General features: G+C 41.6%; 2 protein-coding genes across 3 annotated transcripts in view; one reads left to right on the forward strand and one right to left on the reverse strand.

Moving 5' to 3' along the window:
• acsf2 (acyl-CoA synthetase family member 2) overlaps window positions 1–15,289 on the forward strand; it is a 34,888-nt gene that overhangs the window by 15,648 nt on the left and 3,951 nt on the right. For both annotated transcript variants that reach the window (XM_079293948.1, XM_079293949.1), the window contains exons 9-15: window positions 399–490; window positions 645–721; window positions 10,375–10,482; window positions 13,580–13,731; window positions 13,872–14,013; window positions 14,584–14,694; window positions 14,792–14,860. In XM_079293948.1, coding sequence (XP_079150074.1) covers window positions 399–490; window positions 645–721; window positions 10,375–10,482; window positions 13,580–13,731; window positions 13,872–14,013; window positions 14,584–14,694; window positions 14,792–14,860 — 751 coding nt within the window. The remainder of the gene's footprint in view (window positions 1–398; window positions 491–644; window positions 722–10,374; window positions 10,483–13,579; window positions 13,732–13,871; window positions 14,014–14,583; window positions 14,695–14,791; window positions 14,861–15,289) is intronic.
• Window positions 934–8,605, reverse strand: chad (chondroadherin). The gene is made up of 4 exons (XM_079293950.1): window positions 7,616–8,605; window positions 4,926–5,089; window positions 4,672–4,829; window positions 934–2,060 (listed from the first exon to the last, which is right to left on the reverse strand). The coding sequence occupies exons 1-3, from the start codon at window positions 8,399–8,401 to the stop codon at window positions 4,688–4,690; spliced, it is 1,092 nt and encodes a 363-aa protein (XP_079150076.1). The 5' UTR covers window positions 8,402–8,605; the 3' UTR covers window positions 934–2,060; window positions 4,672–4,687.

The raw sequence follows: 15,289 nt of genomic DNA on the forward strand, positions 1-15,289 counted from the left end.
GTCAAACTTTGCCTTTGACCTAAGTCACACAGCGCCATAACGACAGAGAAGCTTCCCGGCATCACAAACTGACTGTTTGAAGTTTCACTTCAATGCATTTAAAATAAATTTAATAAAAAATTAAATAAATAAATTTAATAAATTAAAGTAAATAGAAGTGAATTTGAAAGAAACTAATCAAAGCATTCGGGCACATTATGTAGTGTGCAAATGTGCATCGCACATGCATAATCTTCACTGTTGCTTTAACTTTTAACTTGTGAATTTGAGAGCCTCTATTGCCTCAAATAATGATTTTGAGTTTGAAATGAAAAATAAAGACATGCCCATTGGTTTTGAGGTTTTATTTGTCTAAGTGATTATTATGCATTCTGATATTTTTGTGTTTTCCCTCACAGGTGCACCTTCATCTACGGCACCCCCACCATGTTTGTGGATATGGTCAGCCAGCAGGAAGTGGCTAAACATGACTTGTCGTCAGTCCTGGCAGGTGAGAAGAAGATTGATATTCTGCTGTTGTATAAAAGAAGGGGCCTTTTCAATGATATTAAGCCTCTTTCCTGTCTATAGTTAGTTTTTGTCTGAGACTATTTCCATAAACGTTCTCAGGTTACATGCTCTTCTATTTGTTTGTGCAACCGTAGGCGTCATGGGAGGCGCCCCGTGTCCTCCAGAACTCGTGAAGAAGGTCATTTCTGTGATGGGCGTCAAGGAAATAATGGTGAGTCGATTAACAGACGCAGAATACTATTGTTATAGTTTTGTTTACATAATGATGCAGTTCAGCTTCCAAACACCAGGGGGAGACACATCCTTGGAGAAACATCCGTTAGATTTAGCAACAGCATGAACATTTAGTCGGTCAGTAAAGGAAATAAGTACATATGCAAGATAAAAAGGAGACCTGATTTTGTAAAAGGTTTATTGGACGTGAACACCTGCCACCACTTCCAAAAGTCAAGGAAATGTGAAGATATTGAATATACATATAGATATGCAGAACAGGCAGTACGATTTAAATCGGTGAAGCGTTTGAGAAAATGTTTAGTCTGTTATTAAGATTTTGCATTAAAGTGAAGACAGAATAACACAACGTATACATCTAGTAATAGATTAACTTCTTCTTATCAAAAACAACCAAATCCAGTTTCACAGATGCTAAAAGAAAGCAGATTTGTAGATTGATTCATCTAATAAGCCGACCCACATCTTAAAAGTCTTATTGTCTTTTAAGAGTCTTCTTCAACTGATTGTTTTTTTGTGGTTTGGAAGATGTTTCTCTGCCTCTTTATCGTTGTTAGAGCCATTGCTTATTCATTTTTAACACAGGTAAACACCAAAATAAAGGAGGCTTCATGTCCAGTATATTAAAGCTGCACTAATAATTATTCTCTTTATCATTAGTGGATCAAATGAGTGTGTGGAAAGAGTTCCTTTCAACTTTTTGTATGAATTAAATAAACAAGATATTACATGTTAATTAGTGAGCTTTTACGGTGCTGATGCGAGTATTTTGTAACAGTTGGACAGAGCCAGGCTAGCTGTTTCCCTCAGTTTCCAGTCATTATGCTAAGCTAAGCTACCGGCTGTAGCTTCAAAACCTAAGAGTGGTATTGATCTCTCTAAGAATATTTCCTTTAAGCTCATCTGGTTTGAGTTTATCTTCATCCTAATAAAAACATTGAAACTTTTCTTGACCATCATCCTCATAACATTCAGACTGTATTCACGGTTTATCCTGAAGATCCTGAATGCACCATGAAAAGACAACATGCCCCTTCATTTACTCGAATGCGTCCTGTATTTTGGTGGTTACCTGAATGTCTTCGTCTTTGATGTAAATAGATGATCATCAAAAGAGAACGGTTACGTATCAGGTCCATAAAGCTCTTGATGCGTTTTGGAGACAGACAGAGCAAGTGTGTGTACATGAATGTGTTTAAACTAGTGACATTATTTGGCAGATGAATAGATGGACAGTCTTGAAGTAGAATGAGTTAGCATTGCTTTTCGTCGCATGTGTAGCCAGTCACCTGGACAGGCTCCTCCTTCGGTGTGTCCTGTAGGAAAAGACACAAAATCAGCAGCCAAATTAAACAAAGTCTGCCGTCCAACCCAGAGACTATCATGACCTGGACTCTGTGTACTGGACCCCAGGGCCAACATGGAAAAGTTCAGACGGGAGGACAGAACGTTCTGTGGTTTAGAAAGAGAGAGGGAAAATAAAATCATTCAAAGCTGTCTGTGGATCGGTCCAAAACCAACTCCAACCTCGTGTGGTAGCGTCTGAATCCAATGTCGCATTGAAGAGAAGTGCAGCTGAAAACCTTGACAACAAACCACCGCAGGAGGGACTCAAATAGTGGGGAACAAAACTGAACCTCCAGGTTCCATCATCAAAACATTTAACTGAACTGACTTTTATAAAGAAGGTTCCACATTTAGATGCATTTTTGCAAACGACGGTTTCTCTCACATGTTGCTGATTTATGAGTAACATTGCTAAAGCCGCCATTTTTACACTTCCTGTTCCCTCGATGTGTTTTTGGTTAGATGTCTGAAATAATGTGGTAAACAATTTGAACGTTTAGTTCTCTGATGTAAAATAGGTCAGTAAATATACGCCTCTGATGAATTACGAAGCTTTTAAAAAAGTATTTTGTTGTGGAACTGAATCCTTAGCAGTTTTGTAAACAAATGTAATAACTGTCTTTAGGTGAAGCAGTGTTATGTGTATTTTAAAGATAATCAAACAAATATATCCTTCTAAAATAATGACTTTTAAAGGAAGGGTTCAGCATTTGGGGAAATGTTCTTATTTCCATTTTATGTTATCTTATCTTAGTGAGCTTTAGAGGTGGTGGGTTTGTGTGCACAGCTTTCAGTCTTTATGCTATGCTAACAGTGGCGGCTGGTGGAAAATGTTCTAGGTCGGGTCATCCTATCAATTTCAGCAAACATCCCAGTATGATTTAATGCAAAAGAAATGTAAGTCTCAAACACGCATTATTACTTTGCAGTTAAATATTTAACATGTATTCCAACACGAAAACAATCAGTAAATAACACTTATATAATATAATATAACATGTTCATTTATTGAGATGCCCCTATGGACCTTGTTATAGGAGGTAAAGATCAGGAGAAGTAAACATGAAGTGTAATTATGAATACTGATGTTAAATTAAGCTATGATGAGTTTTCACTGTTAATTTAACATCTCTATTACATGTTGATGCCTCCATGACCAAGTTAAGCAGATGAGACTGAGGACAGCTATGTAGAAGAAAAGATGTTCACTTTGTCGAATATGTAGCTTGACAGAGTTCTCATGTGTGTCCTGGTGGTCTCATGTTTCCTTACCTCCTCATCCCTCACTCCCTACCCTGGTGTTCTCATGTTTCCTTACCGCCTCATCCCTCACTCCCTACCCTGGTGTTCTAATGTTTCCTTACCTCCTCATCCCTCACTCCCTACCCTGGTGTTCTCATGTTTCCTTACCTCCTCATCCCTCACTCCCGTAACTGTCCGTGCTGGATCCGTCCCCGTTGTTTTTAAAAGCTAAATAAATGATTAGCATGACGTCATCCAGCTAGCCAAACCTGTCTGGTGTTCAGCTAGTACAGAAGCTTCGCATGTACTGCTTCCCTTTCCCGCGAGTCTGCTGTCTGATTGTGAGGTCAGGCTGATCTGATATCAGCTCTTTGGCTGCAGAATCTCCTCAAAGTTCTCCTCTCAAACGGGTCTTGGAGGAGGAGTGCTCGCGCTGGCGCTCGCCTGTAGAGACTTCTCCTGACGAGAACGCGCAGCGAGGGGGGCCTGATCGTTCTGGCCCAAGCTGAATCTATTTGAGGGCGCTGATTGGCTAAATTGTATGACACTCATTTATATCTTGAATCAGCAATTGGCTAAACTGCCTCATAGACCCGCCTCTTTTGGGCCAAAACGATTTGGCCCCCCAAGCTGCGCGTTCTCAGAGTGTCGTGCACACAGACAGAGAGCACGAGCAGAGAGCACACAGGCGGAGAGGACGAGCAGGAAAAGCATATATTTTGCGCAGATATCATATTTTACACACATTACGTGTGGTCGTGTGGGGTAACCGTGGCGCACTGGGTTAAGAGGGTCGTCTGGGAACCGGAAGGTCAACGGTTCGATCCCCGACTGGGACGTGTCACGTGTCGAAGTGTACCTGAGCAATACACTGAACCCCCGGCTCCCCGGGCGCCGATCAATGGCAGCCCACTGCTCCCTGTATACAGGGATGGGTCAAATGCAGTAGTCAAATTTCGTGTATGTGTAAAAATGTATATGACAATAAAAATAGTTTCTTCTTTCTTTCTTCTTCTTACTGGGTCCATTCCATTGTTCAAAAACACAAATATTGACAATTTGTATAATTTATGATTATTATAATTTTTATTTTTAATTTTTTTTTGTGTGGCTCATGGTGGGGCCATGCCCCATGGCCCTCTATTGACCAGCCGCCACTGTATGCCAAACTAATCTCGTCCTGGCTGCAGCTTCATATTCAACCGCACAGACATGAGTGTTTTCTCAACAAAAAAACAAGCCTATTAAATGAATTATCGCCCTCATCCTTCATTCTGTATTTTACTCTTTTTGATTTGAAGATGTTAGCACCGGGTCACGTGTTTCAGTGGCGGTTACCTGCACAGCAGCGTGTTCAATGGCGCGTGCCCTTTTTGGCTCTCTTCGGCTTGACTCTGCAGCCACTGAAGGAGGCGCTGTCTCTCACTTGCTTTCCTTTCTGGTGAGGCGGAGATGCACACACTGCGTCCGGACGAATGCGAATAGAGTCCATCCACCTGCAGGTAGAAAACCAGGGGGATAAGACAGGGTTTGTGCTAGCTACTTAGCGCTGCCTAACAAAGGTGCTAAGCATGGCTGTAGAGTGCCCTGACCTGCGCAGTGGAGCTAGCTGGCATGTGCAGCTCCACAGGTTGTTGGAGAGGGTGAGGTTGGTGATGGTGCCAAAGTCGAGGCTTTTTGGGAGAGACTTAAGCTTGTTGTTGTCCAGGTTCAGTGACTTGACAGCCGTCACACCGATGAACGCACCGTCTGAGAACTAGAGAGAGGGAGGAGCCGTACATGAGCTGCTGTTTGTCTCCGGCAGGAGGATCATGCATTCAGTTGTGTGAGTGTGTGTGTGTGCACCTCTGTGTCTGTCCACTGCTAATCTCTTATTCTGCTGCAGCAAATTGCGTAATATCTTTGGGTGGCAATTTGTGGCCGCATGCTCAAGGACATCTCATGGTTGCGGTGACTCACACTTTCTCAAAACACCTTTTTATTGCCTGTTTTATTCTTCGAGCCAATTGCCTGCATACATCATGCTTGTTTTTGAGTTTGAATGAAGTGTGTTGTACATTGGTGTGTTAGCCAGTTGTGGGTTTTATTCCTTCAATCACACAATACAGCAGTGGTGGTTGCAGAGACAACTGGCGGAAATCTGCACTCCACTGAGTGCATCTATCTAGTTTTGTTTTTGGTGAATGGCTGCATTTTTATAGACCATTTGAGTCATTCACAAACTCGACAATGGCAGTGAGTTACCATGCAAGCTGCCAGCTATCGGGAATGATTTGGGTTTTAGTTTCTTGCCCAAAGGGCATCAAAGCCTTAAGGAATCATGAATCAATCGATGCACATCTTCCAAAAACTATTCTTAGCTTGCATAAAAACATGGCTCACACCCATCCTGTCCGTCAGATAGATGCAGAATGCGGGAATCCCGCCAGTGTTTCTCTGGCATGAAAGCCTCCTCTCATCCTTGCTTCTGCACCAGCACTTATGTAAACACAGTCTGTCACTGTCCTCCTTTTTTCTTCCCGCTTCTACTTCATACGCATCTGCGAGGGCGCTAAAAGCTTCAGAGAGGTGCGAGGTCTTCGTCGTGTCAAGTTTTGTCTCCTGCAGGAGGACGAGGAGGGCGGATGAGAGAGAGGAGCTTTGGTCTTTGAAGGGGTAGTTTTATGTGAGTCTGGAGGAGATGAGGCTGTTCGGAAATTTCCACCGTGGAGCGACAAGTCGCCGAGGGTTCTGGTATTCTGAAGCAATGGAAGATGGATGACTTCCAGCGTGGCCGAGGTGTTTTTCGCTCGCTCTGTCGTCTCTTTGCCAGGAAGGCTCGCAAAGGGCCCAATTGTCCATTCAACCGGGGGCGATGGCAAGCTAAAAATACTCCTCTTCATGCACCGGTGGAACACCCTACCTCTATTTACCTGTCTCCTCACCCCTCCTGACCTGTTTACAAGACCCTCCAGTAGAAAACACACCTTTGCTGAAAATAAGACTTGTGTAATAATTCGACTCTGAGCCACTGTTTGGCCGAGGTCCAGCAAACAAAAACACTCCTAAAAATACCTGCGTTTGGTTGAAAAATGTTCTAATCTCCCCCTACTCGCCGTGTCCTGCTGCATTCACCTGGCTCTCACACAGACCCAGCGTGAGAAGGTTGTTATTTTACAGTTTTCCCCTCTGGGATAACGCTATGCTGTGGCACAGGTACACTCACATATTGGATTAACCTCAAGTATGAAGCAAATGTGCCCTCAGGAATGTCTGAGAAGTAGTGTGTGGTGTAACATAGAGCTTATATTGTGTACAATTATACCCACGCTGGCAACGATCTGGATGAACAGATGGGTGTTTTACAGGCAGCTGTGGAAACATCTGTCTCATGGTTCTGATGTTGGAACATCATGTCATGATGAAGATTAAGACATGACGGGTGAAAAGGTTTAAATCTACTTGCCCGGTTGATTAATTATATTAAGACAATTATTCTTAAACAGACTTTTACATTTTTAGTTTTTTTCAAAAGTAACTTTGCATGTGATGGTTGAGCTTAGCCACGGCCATGGAGACAATTTTATGTTCACAACAAATCGACGCAAGACATCTAGAGAGATATAAAGATTCACGTCCCAAAGATTGAAAGATGCAGCATAATGTTTGTATTATCAGGACACACTGAGACGGATGGAGATAAAGCAGGAACACATAAACCAACCACTGTTTGGAAGATTCAGTCACAAGATCGGTTTTTAATTGGATTTAATGAATTTGAGCCAATTGTCCAGACGTATACTGTGTGGAAAAAGCCTGTTGACTTACGAACACAAATCTGCTGATGAAATATAGTTGAGTTGTGTTCGCCAGACCAAAATAAATCAACAAATATGAAGACAGACACACACAGAGACCTTTTTCATGAGATGAACTTGTTATTCTCAACTTAATTTAAACTATTTCATTGAATGCCGAGGATTGAAATCATTTGCAATTGTTTCTTTTGGCATATTTGTCTTGAAACAGTTACCTCTCCATCATGTCCCGTGGATGACTTCCTTTTCCTTCTGTCTGAAAAAAGTAGTTTAATTCATGTGTGATATTTTGACACATGAGGAGCACTTGATCTATCGTACCTTACAGTTATGGTGCTATTTATGGAGTTGAAAATAAAAGATCGGTTGGCTTTCTTTTTTTTTTCTTTTTTAGCTGCAGCAGTTTCCACTGCTTTGAATGTCAACATGTTTTGCATCAGATTTTTAAATCATGCTTCGTCTGTCGAGTAAAACCGTAGACTGACCTTCTCCAGACCCATGTTGTCCAGGTGTAGTTTCTCCATGTAGCGCCCAAAGCTCTGGAAGGCGATGTCAGGGATGGTCCTCATGGGGTTCTTCCCCAGCGTGAGCTCCTCCACCACCCGCAGTTTGCTCATGGCCGCAGTGGGGTAGCTGGACATCCTGTTCCTGTCCAGGTGAAGTATGGCGAGGTTCTCCACGTCGTCCAGGGAGCCCGGCTGCAGGGTCGTCAGCTCGTTCCCACTCATGTGAAGCCAGCGCAAGTCCTTGGCGCCCGCGAAAGTCCCCGGTCGCAGCTCCCGGAGCTTGTTGTCGTTGAGCTGCAGGATGAAGAGGTTGATCATGGGGGAGAAGATGCCCCTGGCGAGGTCGCCGATCTGGTTCCCATCCAGGTAGAGGTAGGTGAGCTCGGTCAGGTCCTCGAACGCGCCGGGCTTGATGCTGCTGATCTCGTTGTTGGACAGGTAGAGGTAGACGAGCTTCTTCAGCCCCTTGAAGGCCTGGGATCCGATCTCTCGGAGCTGACAGTGCTGCATGTGCAGAGAGATGAGCCCCTTGCTTTCGCCGAAGGCCCCTGTGGGGATGCTGCCCAGGTTGTTCCTCTGCAGGTTCAGCAAGCGGGTGACCTCCGACACCCGGGGGATCTTTTTCAGCCCGACGCTGTCGCAGATGACGTGCTGAAGATCGCCGTGGCAGTGGCACAGGCTGGGGCATTGGCCCGGGGCGCCCTGCACCGCGGGGCCCAGGACCAGGAGGCATGTCCCCAGCAGCAACCAACTCACACAACACATACTGACGTTGGAGTCACTTGGGAGTATCTTCCGGTCTTTTTTTTTTTTAAGCAGAAGAAGTGGAAATATCCTGTAAAAAGCAACCAAGAGGGAAATGGAGAAGATCTTTGAGGAAGAAAAGTCAAACTGAAGTGTGTTTGTGTTGAGAGAGAAACGGACGGACGGAGGGAGAAGGAGTGAAAAGGTGAGCGACTGAGAGAAAGGTGGGCGACGCACTTTAAGAGGAGGATGGCCGCTCAACAGAACACACAGCACTATTTATAACGTTCACTTGAGGGGGGGAAAAAAACGAGGAGGGATTGTCGGGGTGAGAGGTTTGCAAGAGGAAGTCAAGTGTCTGTGAGAATTTAACCCTGAATGAGCAGGAAGACGACGCGGGACACACTTTCTTTTTGCTGCCTGTATTTGTGCAGAACTTAAACGAAGGTTAAGTTCAGCTGGATGCACGTGTGCAGACAAATCCTAACGGAACACACACATGCTGTCTACTAGTTTTAGTTACTAGGTGAATGTTTAAATTTAAAAAAACGTGGCAGGTTAGGCTCACGCGCCCAGACGTCTCTATTGTGTTTTCAGTCTGCGGTCGAAGGAAAACGAGCCGCTGCTTTATAACCTCTAATAGTCTCCAGATGGCAAAGACGTGAGATGCTGTTTCAGGTCATAACAATTGCTGAAAGATGCAAAGGAAAGTTTCAGATGGCGCTTTACATTCCTGCGTGCATTCTTTCCTTCGGAATGGAGTATTATGTAATGGTCTTTAGTGGCTCTCGGGTTTCAACTGAGTAATTTTGGTCTCTGTGGAAAAAATAAAAAATGAATGATGAACTTGAGCACAACCAGAACAAAGCTTTTGGTGTTCGTTACACCTGCTTTCAATAAGAAAGGAAGGTTGAGGGCTTTGACTGGCTCGGGTCAGTTTGGCTTCAGGTGGCAGCATTGAGAAGATGGATGGACCCACCCAGGGCGAATGGAATCTCGAGTTTACTTAACAAATCTGGCATTTTATCGGGAACATCGTCTCCCTCCCTGACTTCCCAGGTGAAGTTCTCACCTCTAAAATGCCCGGTTTGTCCACCAGTCCCTCTGACTGAATCTGCATCTGTGGACACGTTAACACTATTTTATGGGGCCCACCAGTCCCTTATCAGGAAAAGCACTTTATTTCCCTCTGAAATGATGTGGAGGACTATATGGTTTACAGCCCTTCAGCTCTAAACTGAGTAGATTTACTCAACTACCATACTTAAATATCTCTGTTTGATAAGTTCAATTCAAATGACCACTTTTTCAAGCAATATTGGCAAATATTTAGTCGTTTAGAATTTGCCGATGTGAAGATTTTGCTGCATTTTAATGATTTACGCCAAACTCCAAACTGTAATGTGAATAAATTTGGGTTCTGGACTGTAAGTCAGACAAAACAAGACGTTTAAAGACATCAACTCATTGGGAATTATGGGCAGGGGGACCACTCATCCACACTCACTCCACCACCATGATCCCATGTCAGGCTCAACCACAGGCCTTTATAGTCCTCATGCCAGACGTTTTGTTTTGGGGTTTTCTGTCAGTCTGTCCGGTCCATTCTTATAAACTTGATTTCTCAGGAACACCTGGAATTATGACAATTTCACACAAATGTCTCATAGAATAAATTGATGGTGTTGACAGACATGGAACTGAAACTTGACATACTTCTAGTTTGACATTTTAAAGAAAAATTTGAATGGAAAAATAATCTGTCAAAAGATATGTTGGTATTTTTGTGGCGCTCCGAACGAAAAAACATTTTTAGTGAAAAAGAGCAATTTAATTCTGAATCTATGAGCCCTTTTAACTTTAGTCTAACTTAGTCTATCTTAGGTTATTAATGATCAGTTAATTAAAGACATTGGTTTTGATTTACGGTTTGTTGGTTTGTGGGTATAATTTAAGAATTGCTGCTCATCACTTCCTGTTTGTGTGATTGACAGATTGCATACGGCACCACGGAGAACAGCCCCGCGACGTTCTGCCTGTCGCCGACAGAGAACCTGGAGAGGAAGTCTGAGACCGTCGGCTTCATCATGGAACACACAGAGGTACTCCAACCTGCTGATGACACCATTACATCATCACTTTGTGTCAAATGCATACAACCAAAAGAAGAACAAATATTTAATACACGTTTGTCAACAAACTTTATACACTTATTTCCCACCACAGACTAAAAAGGCTGCGGAGTACATTTATTCAGGTCCTGTACTTTCAGTACAAATTTTAGTACTGTAACTTGAGTATCTCGAGCTCACGATACTTCTACTCTACTACATCTCAGGGGTGAATATTGTACTTTTTACTGCACTCCATTTGTCTGACAGCTTACGTTTCTTTACATATTGAGATTTTACAAACAAAACATGATTATCAGTTTATTAAATATGATGTCGTGCTGTACAAAGTAATCAAAATTTGCTCCGCCTCCACCAGCTGTGACATTAACAGATTAGTTTCACATTAAAGCCTCAATAATGTTCTCATCATATTTTTATAGCACGTTTCATACAAAAAAGTGCAGCACAAATAAATGAAGATGGACATATATAATAATGATAATAACATTAACAATAAGAGAAAGAAGAATGATGATAATGATAATTATTAATAATGAGTAGTAACTAGAAAATGCATTTCCTGCTGAAAATGCGTTGGAATGCTGAAAGCTGAAATGAATCTCAAAAACATTGCTGAAAATAGATATGCAATTTTAAAAAAATTGCAAAAAGCTTAATAATTCAAAAAGTTGAAAGATTACAAATATGAAGTCATATCACACCTCTCCTGAAAGAGCTGAACATTTTGATATTCGAACGGTTTCTGTAGCTTAAAAGAATTCCAGCGGTAGTGATATTTGTTGTAGTAGTAGTAGAAGTATTATTAGCAGTATAAGTATGAGTAGCATTTGAATAAGTACTAGTTGTAGCAGTAGTGATATTTGTAGTAGCAGTAGTAGTAGAAGTTGTTGTCGAAGTATTAGTAATTAGAAGAAGTCATAGTAATAGCTGTAGTAGTGGTCGTAGTATTTTATATAACAGTAGTAGTAGTAGTAGTATAATAAGTAGTAGTAGTAGTAGTCGTAATAGTAAAGTCAGTTTTTGAAGTAGCAGTAGTAGTAGTACTAGTAGCAGTCGTACTAATAGCTGTATTAGTATTAGTACTGGTAGTAGCAGGAATAGCAGTTGTAGTAATAATAATAATAATAAGTAATAATAGTAGTGGTAGTAATAGCAGTAGTGGTAGTAATAATATTTATGGTAGCAGTAATAGCAGTAGCAGTAATAGTAGCAACAGCAAAAGTTGTAGTAGTAGTAGAAGTAATACTAGAAATATTAGCAGTAGTAGTAAGAGCATTCATTATTTCAACAAAAAAGCCTAATTTTGAGCGAAACGTTTAAATAGTTAATCCATGAGGCTTTTATTTTGAAAGGGAGGGGGAGAGGAGACATAATATCATGTTTGACACGTAAACAGAGGTTATTAAATGACAGGCTTCATCACAAGCAGTTCAGTTAGAATTCACTCTCTGGGGCTTTTATTTTGAAATGGGGTGTGGGGGAGAAGGGGAGAGGAGAGAGAATCATAATGTTAGACAAACACAAACCGGTTATTAAATGACAGGCTCATCACAAGCATTTCAGTTAAGATTCATTCTGTGGGGCTTTTATTTAAAAATGGCGTGTGTGGGGGGGGTGGAGGGGGGAAAGACCTCTAAAGATCCCTAAGACCTGAATGACTGTATGAGAGACACAGAGAGAGGGAGAGAGGAGTGTATGTGCACGTGTGTCTGTGAGTCTGTGAGTCTGTGTGTTTATCAACATCACTAATTGGCTCAATCGCAAACACCTGTGTGCCTGAAGCAATTTCATGGAGATAAAACAGGGAAACACCTCTCAAACAAATCATCAAAACTCCCATAACCGTATATCCTATTGCTCCGATATTAATAATTGAGAGGGAGGATGACTTGAGAAACAGATCTTGTAAAAGTTGTGTCTGTAGTGTAAAAAATGTGGCTTAACTGGCGATCTAGAAATGGGGTACAGTGTTCTGTGGAAGATGTTTTTGAAGCAAAATTTAACATTGGTCTCTATGGAGCAGAAAGTTGGTTTTCCTCTCAATTAATGGCTTCTGTGTCAAATGTGGAAATCTGTGGGATTCCACAGTAATTTTTCTACGACAAGGACAATATTAGCTATTTCTACATCCAGAAATTATGCATGAAGAGTGAAGATTGTGGACACAGTGGCAAAACACAAATGTTTTTTTCACAAGAATCTCAAGCTGCTCTTCACTCTAGCGGTGACATCACGCACTCTAAGCTGCGCAATACACACCATTATAAAGTCAGAAAAGGGCTGAAAAATCATAAAAGTTAAATTGCTGCAGTTCAAAAAGTTTAAAAGATATCGGAAAGCTGAATTATGCGGCAATAGTTCAGGGTTTTCTCAACATTTGAAAGTTGAAATGGTGTCTTTAGCTGAAAGTATGAGGAAGTTGAAGAAGTTTAAGAGGATTTGAAAATATTCTCCATAGACATCCCATTCAAAAATAAAGTTGCTAAAAGCTTAATAATTCAAAAAGTTTAAAGGTTAGAAATAGAAAGTCATAGCAGAGATGAGCTGAAGGAGCTGAACATTTTGATAGTTGAACGGTTTCTGTAGCTTAAAAAATGAAGAAGAAGAGTTGCAACGAAAAATGGGGGGGACGGAAGAAACAGTGGAATAAAGAAACAGGATAACAATAGTTGGAATGCTTAACAGCATTCCAACAATAATATAACTCTCTGAAAGGGACCATTCTGCCCGACGAGTACATTTAGCTATTAATACTTTTGAACTTTTACTAAAGTGAAATCTTGAATGTAACACAAGACTTTAACTTGTAATGTATTTTAGAACGGTGTACCTAATAAACTGGAGTGTCAATCAAAAACAATTACCAGTGTTTAATGCAACAGTTAAATCAGAAAAAAACCAGTTTGTGTGTAAAAAGAGACATTTATGAAGTAATATTGTTGGAATTAAATGATAAAACAATGTTATTCCTCTAAAGGTTAATTACATTAAATGTAATTGTTCTTCAAGCCTTTTAAGAGAATCATCAAGTATTATAACTGATATATAATTGACCGCTCAACAGGCTAAAATCGTGGACCCTACGACGGGTCAGGTGGTGCCTCTGGGGGCGACGGGGGAGCTCATGACGAGAGGCTACTGCGTGATGCTGGGTTACTGGGGCGACGAAGCCAACACACAAGAGTGCGTCACCGGATGCGGATGGTACAAAACCGGGTGAGCGGAAGCGGTCGGTTACTGCAGATCTCGTCACAAAAACTTTAGTTTTTACTGGCGCGACTGAGAAGCATCGGATGGAATGTGAAAGTATATGAATATATAATTAGTTTTGTTGATGTTTTGTTGTTTTCCTGCAGAGACCTTGCCTCGATGGACGCGTTCAGCTACTGCCGAATCAAGGGCAGAATTAAAGACATGATCATCAGAGGAGGAGAGAACGTTTACCCGGCGGAGATCGAACGGTTCCTGCACACGCACCCCAAAGTCAAGGAGGCACAGGTGAGCTCAGCCAGCCAGCACTTTACAACATTTTAAATAGTTCTGGATGTCGAGAAAGAGATGGATGTTTACACTTTTGTCCAGTTGAAGTATTACATTTTAAATGCCCCTATTTGCCTAATGAGGTGATATTTTTTTTTAGAAAGTAGGAATATTTTCCAAATGTTTATTTGGAGAGGCATCATTAATTATAATAATTCATCAAACACTGGTGCTGATCTTGATCAATATTACGCCTGCTTTGTTGTTTACTTTTTTATTCTCTTTTTATTGAGATTGACAGCATTTTGTCACATCACAGTGATGTAATAGGCAACTCACATTTTATTTCCTGACTTAGTCGCTCCAGGTCTCATAAACTGAGAATGGAGTTCATCAGGAGACATCTTGTGTCCAGCTGCATTAGTTCTATATTTAGATTTTTTTAATGAGAGAGAAGGAGGTATTGTAATTTGAAGTGTATTTTCAAATCTCTTAAAATGTGTCTGGGTGTGATCTTAATGTTTCTGTACACTGAAAGTAAGAAGAACTACATGTACAAGAGCTACATGTTTCCTTGTTGTTTGTCAGGTGGTCGGCGTTGTGGATGCCCGTATGGGTGAAGAGATCTGTGCCTGTATCAAAGTGATCGACGGCGAGGAATGCACTGCAGAAGAAATCAAAGTTTACTGCAAACAACACGTGAGGCCCAATTAGCTTTTTACTCTTTCATAATGAGCTGGAATTATTTTATACTTTTACTTCCTGACAAACATGTTTGAATGACTGCTCCTTTCAGATCGCTCACTTCAAGATCCCTCGCTACGTACGTTTTGTGACCAGTTACCCACTCACCGTTACTGGAAAGGTAAGAGCTCATATACTCGTATAAATGACAAAACAAACAAGGTTTATTTGACTCTGTTTATTTCGATATCATGCATCTGGAGAAATGCAGATAATTAGCAGCAGTCTGTGATAAATTAGTCCAAACACCAGAACACCAACTCCCCTCTGGTTCTTGTGTTTCCCTCATGGGATGCTGTTAGAAATAATTTACTGTCTACATGGCGTGGTGTTTGAACAGGCCCCCCAGACGGGAGGGAAAGGGAGCTAATAGCTCGTCTGCACGAACACCGCGTCCTGTTAGATGAAACCAGAGGGGCGGAGGACCTCGTCCCACAGCAGCGTATCAGATAAAACCAGCCCTTTAATCGGAGGCTCCTTTAGTTCATTTTACTTTATTTATAATCCACTCAGTATTCAGTGGGTACAAAACATCACCACGGGGGTCAAG

The sequence above is a fragment of the Melanostigma gelatinosum genome, assembly GCF_949748355.1.
Source record: "Melanostigma gelatinosum genome assembly, chromosome: 21".
Taxonomy (NCBI): Eukaryota; Metazoa; Chordata; class Actinopteri; order Perciformes; family Zoarcidae; genus Melanostigma; species Melanostigma gelatinosum.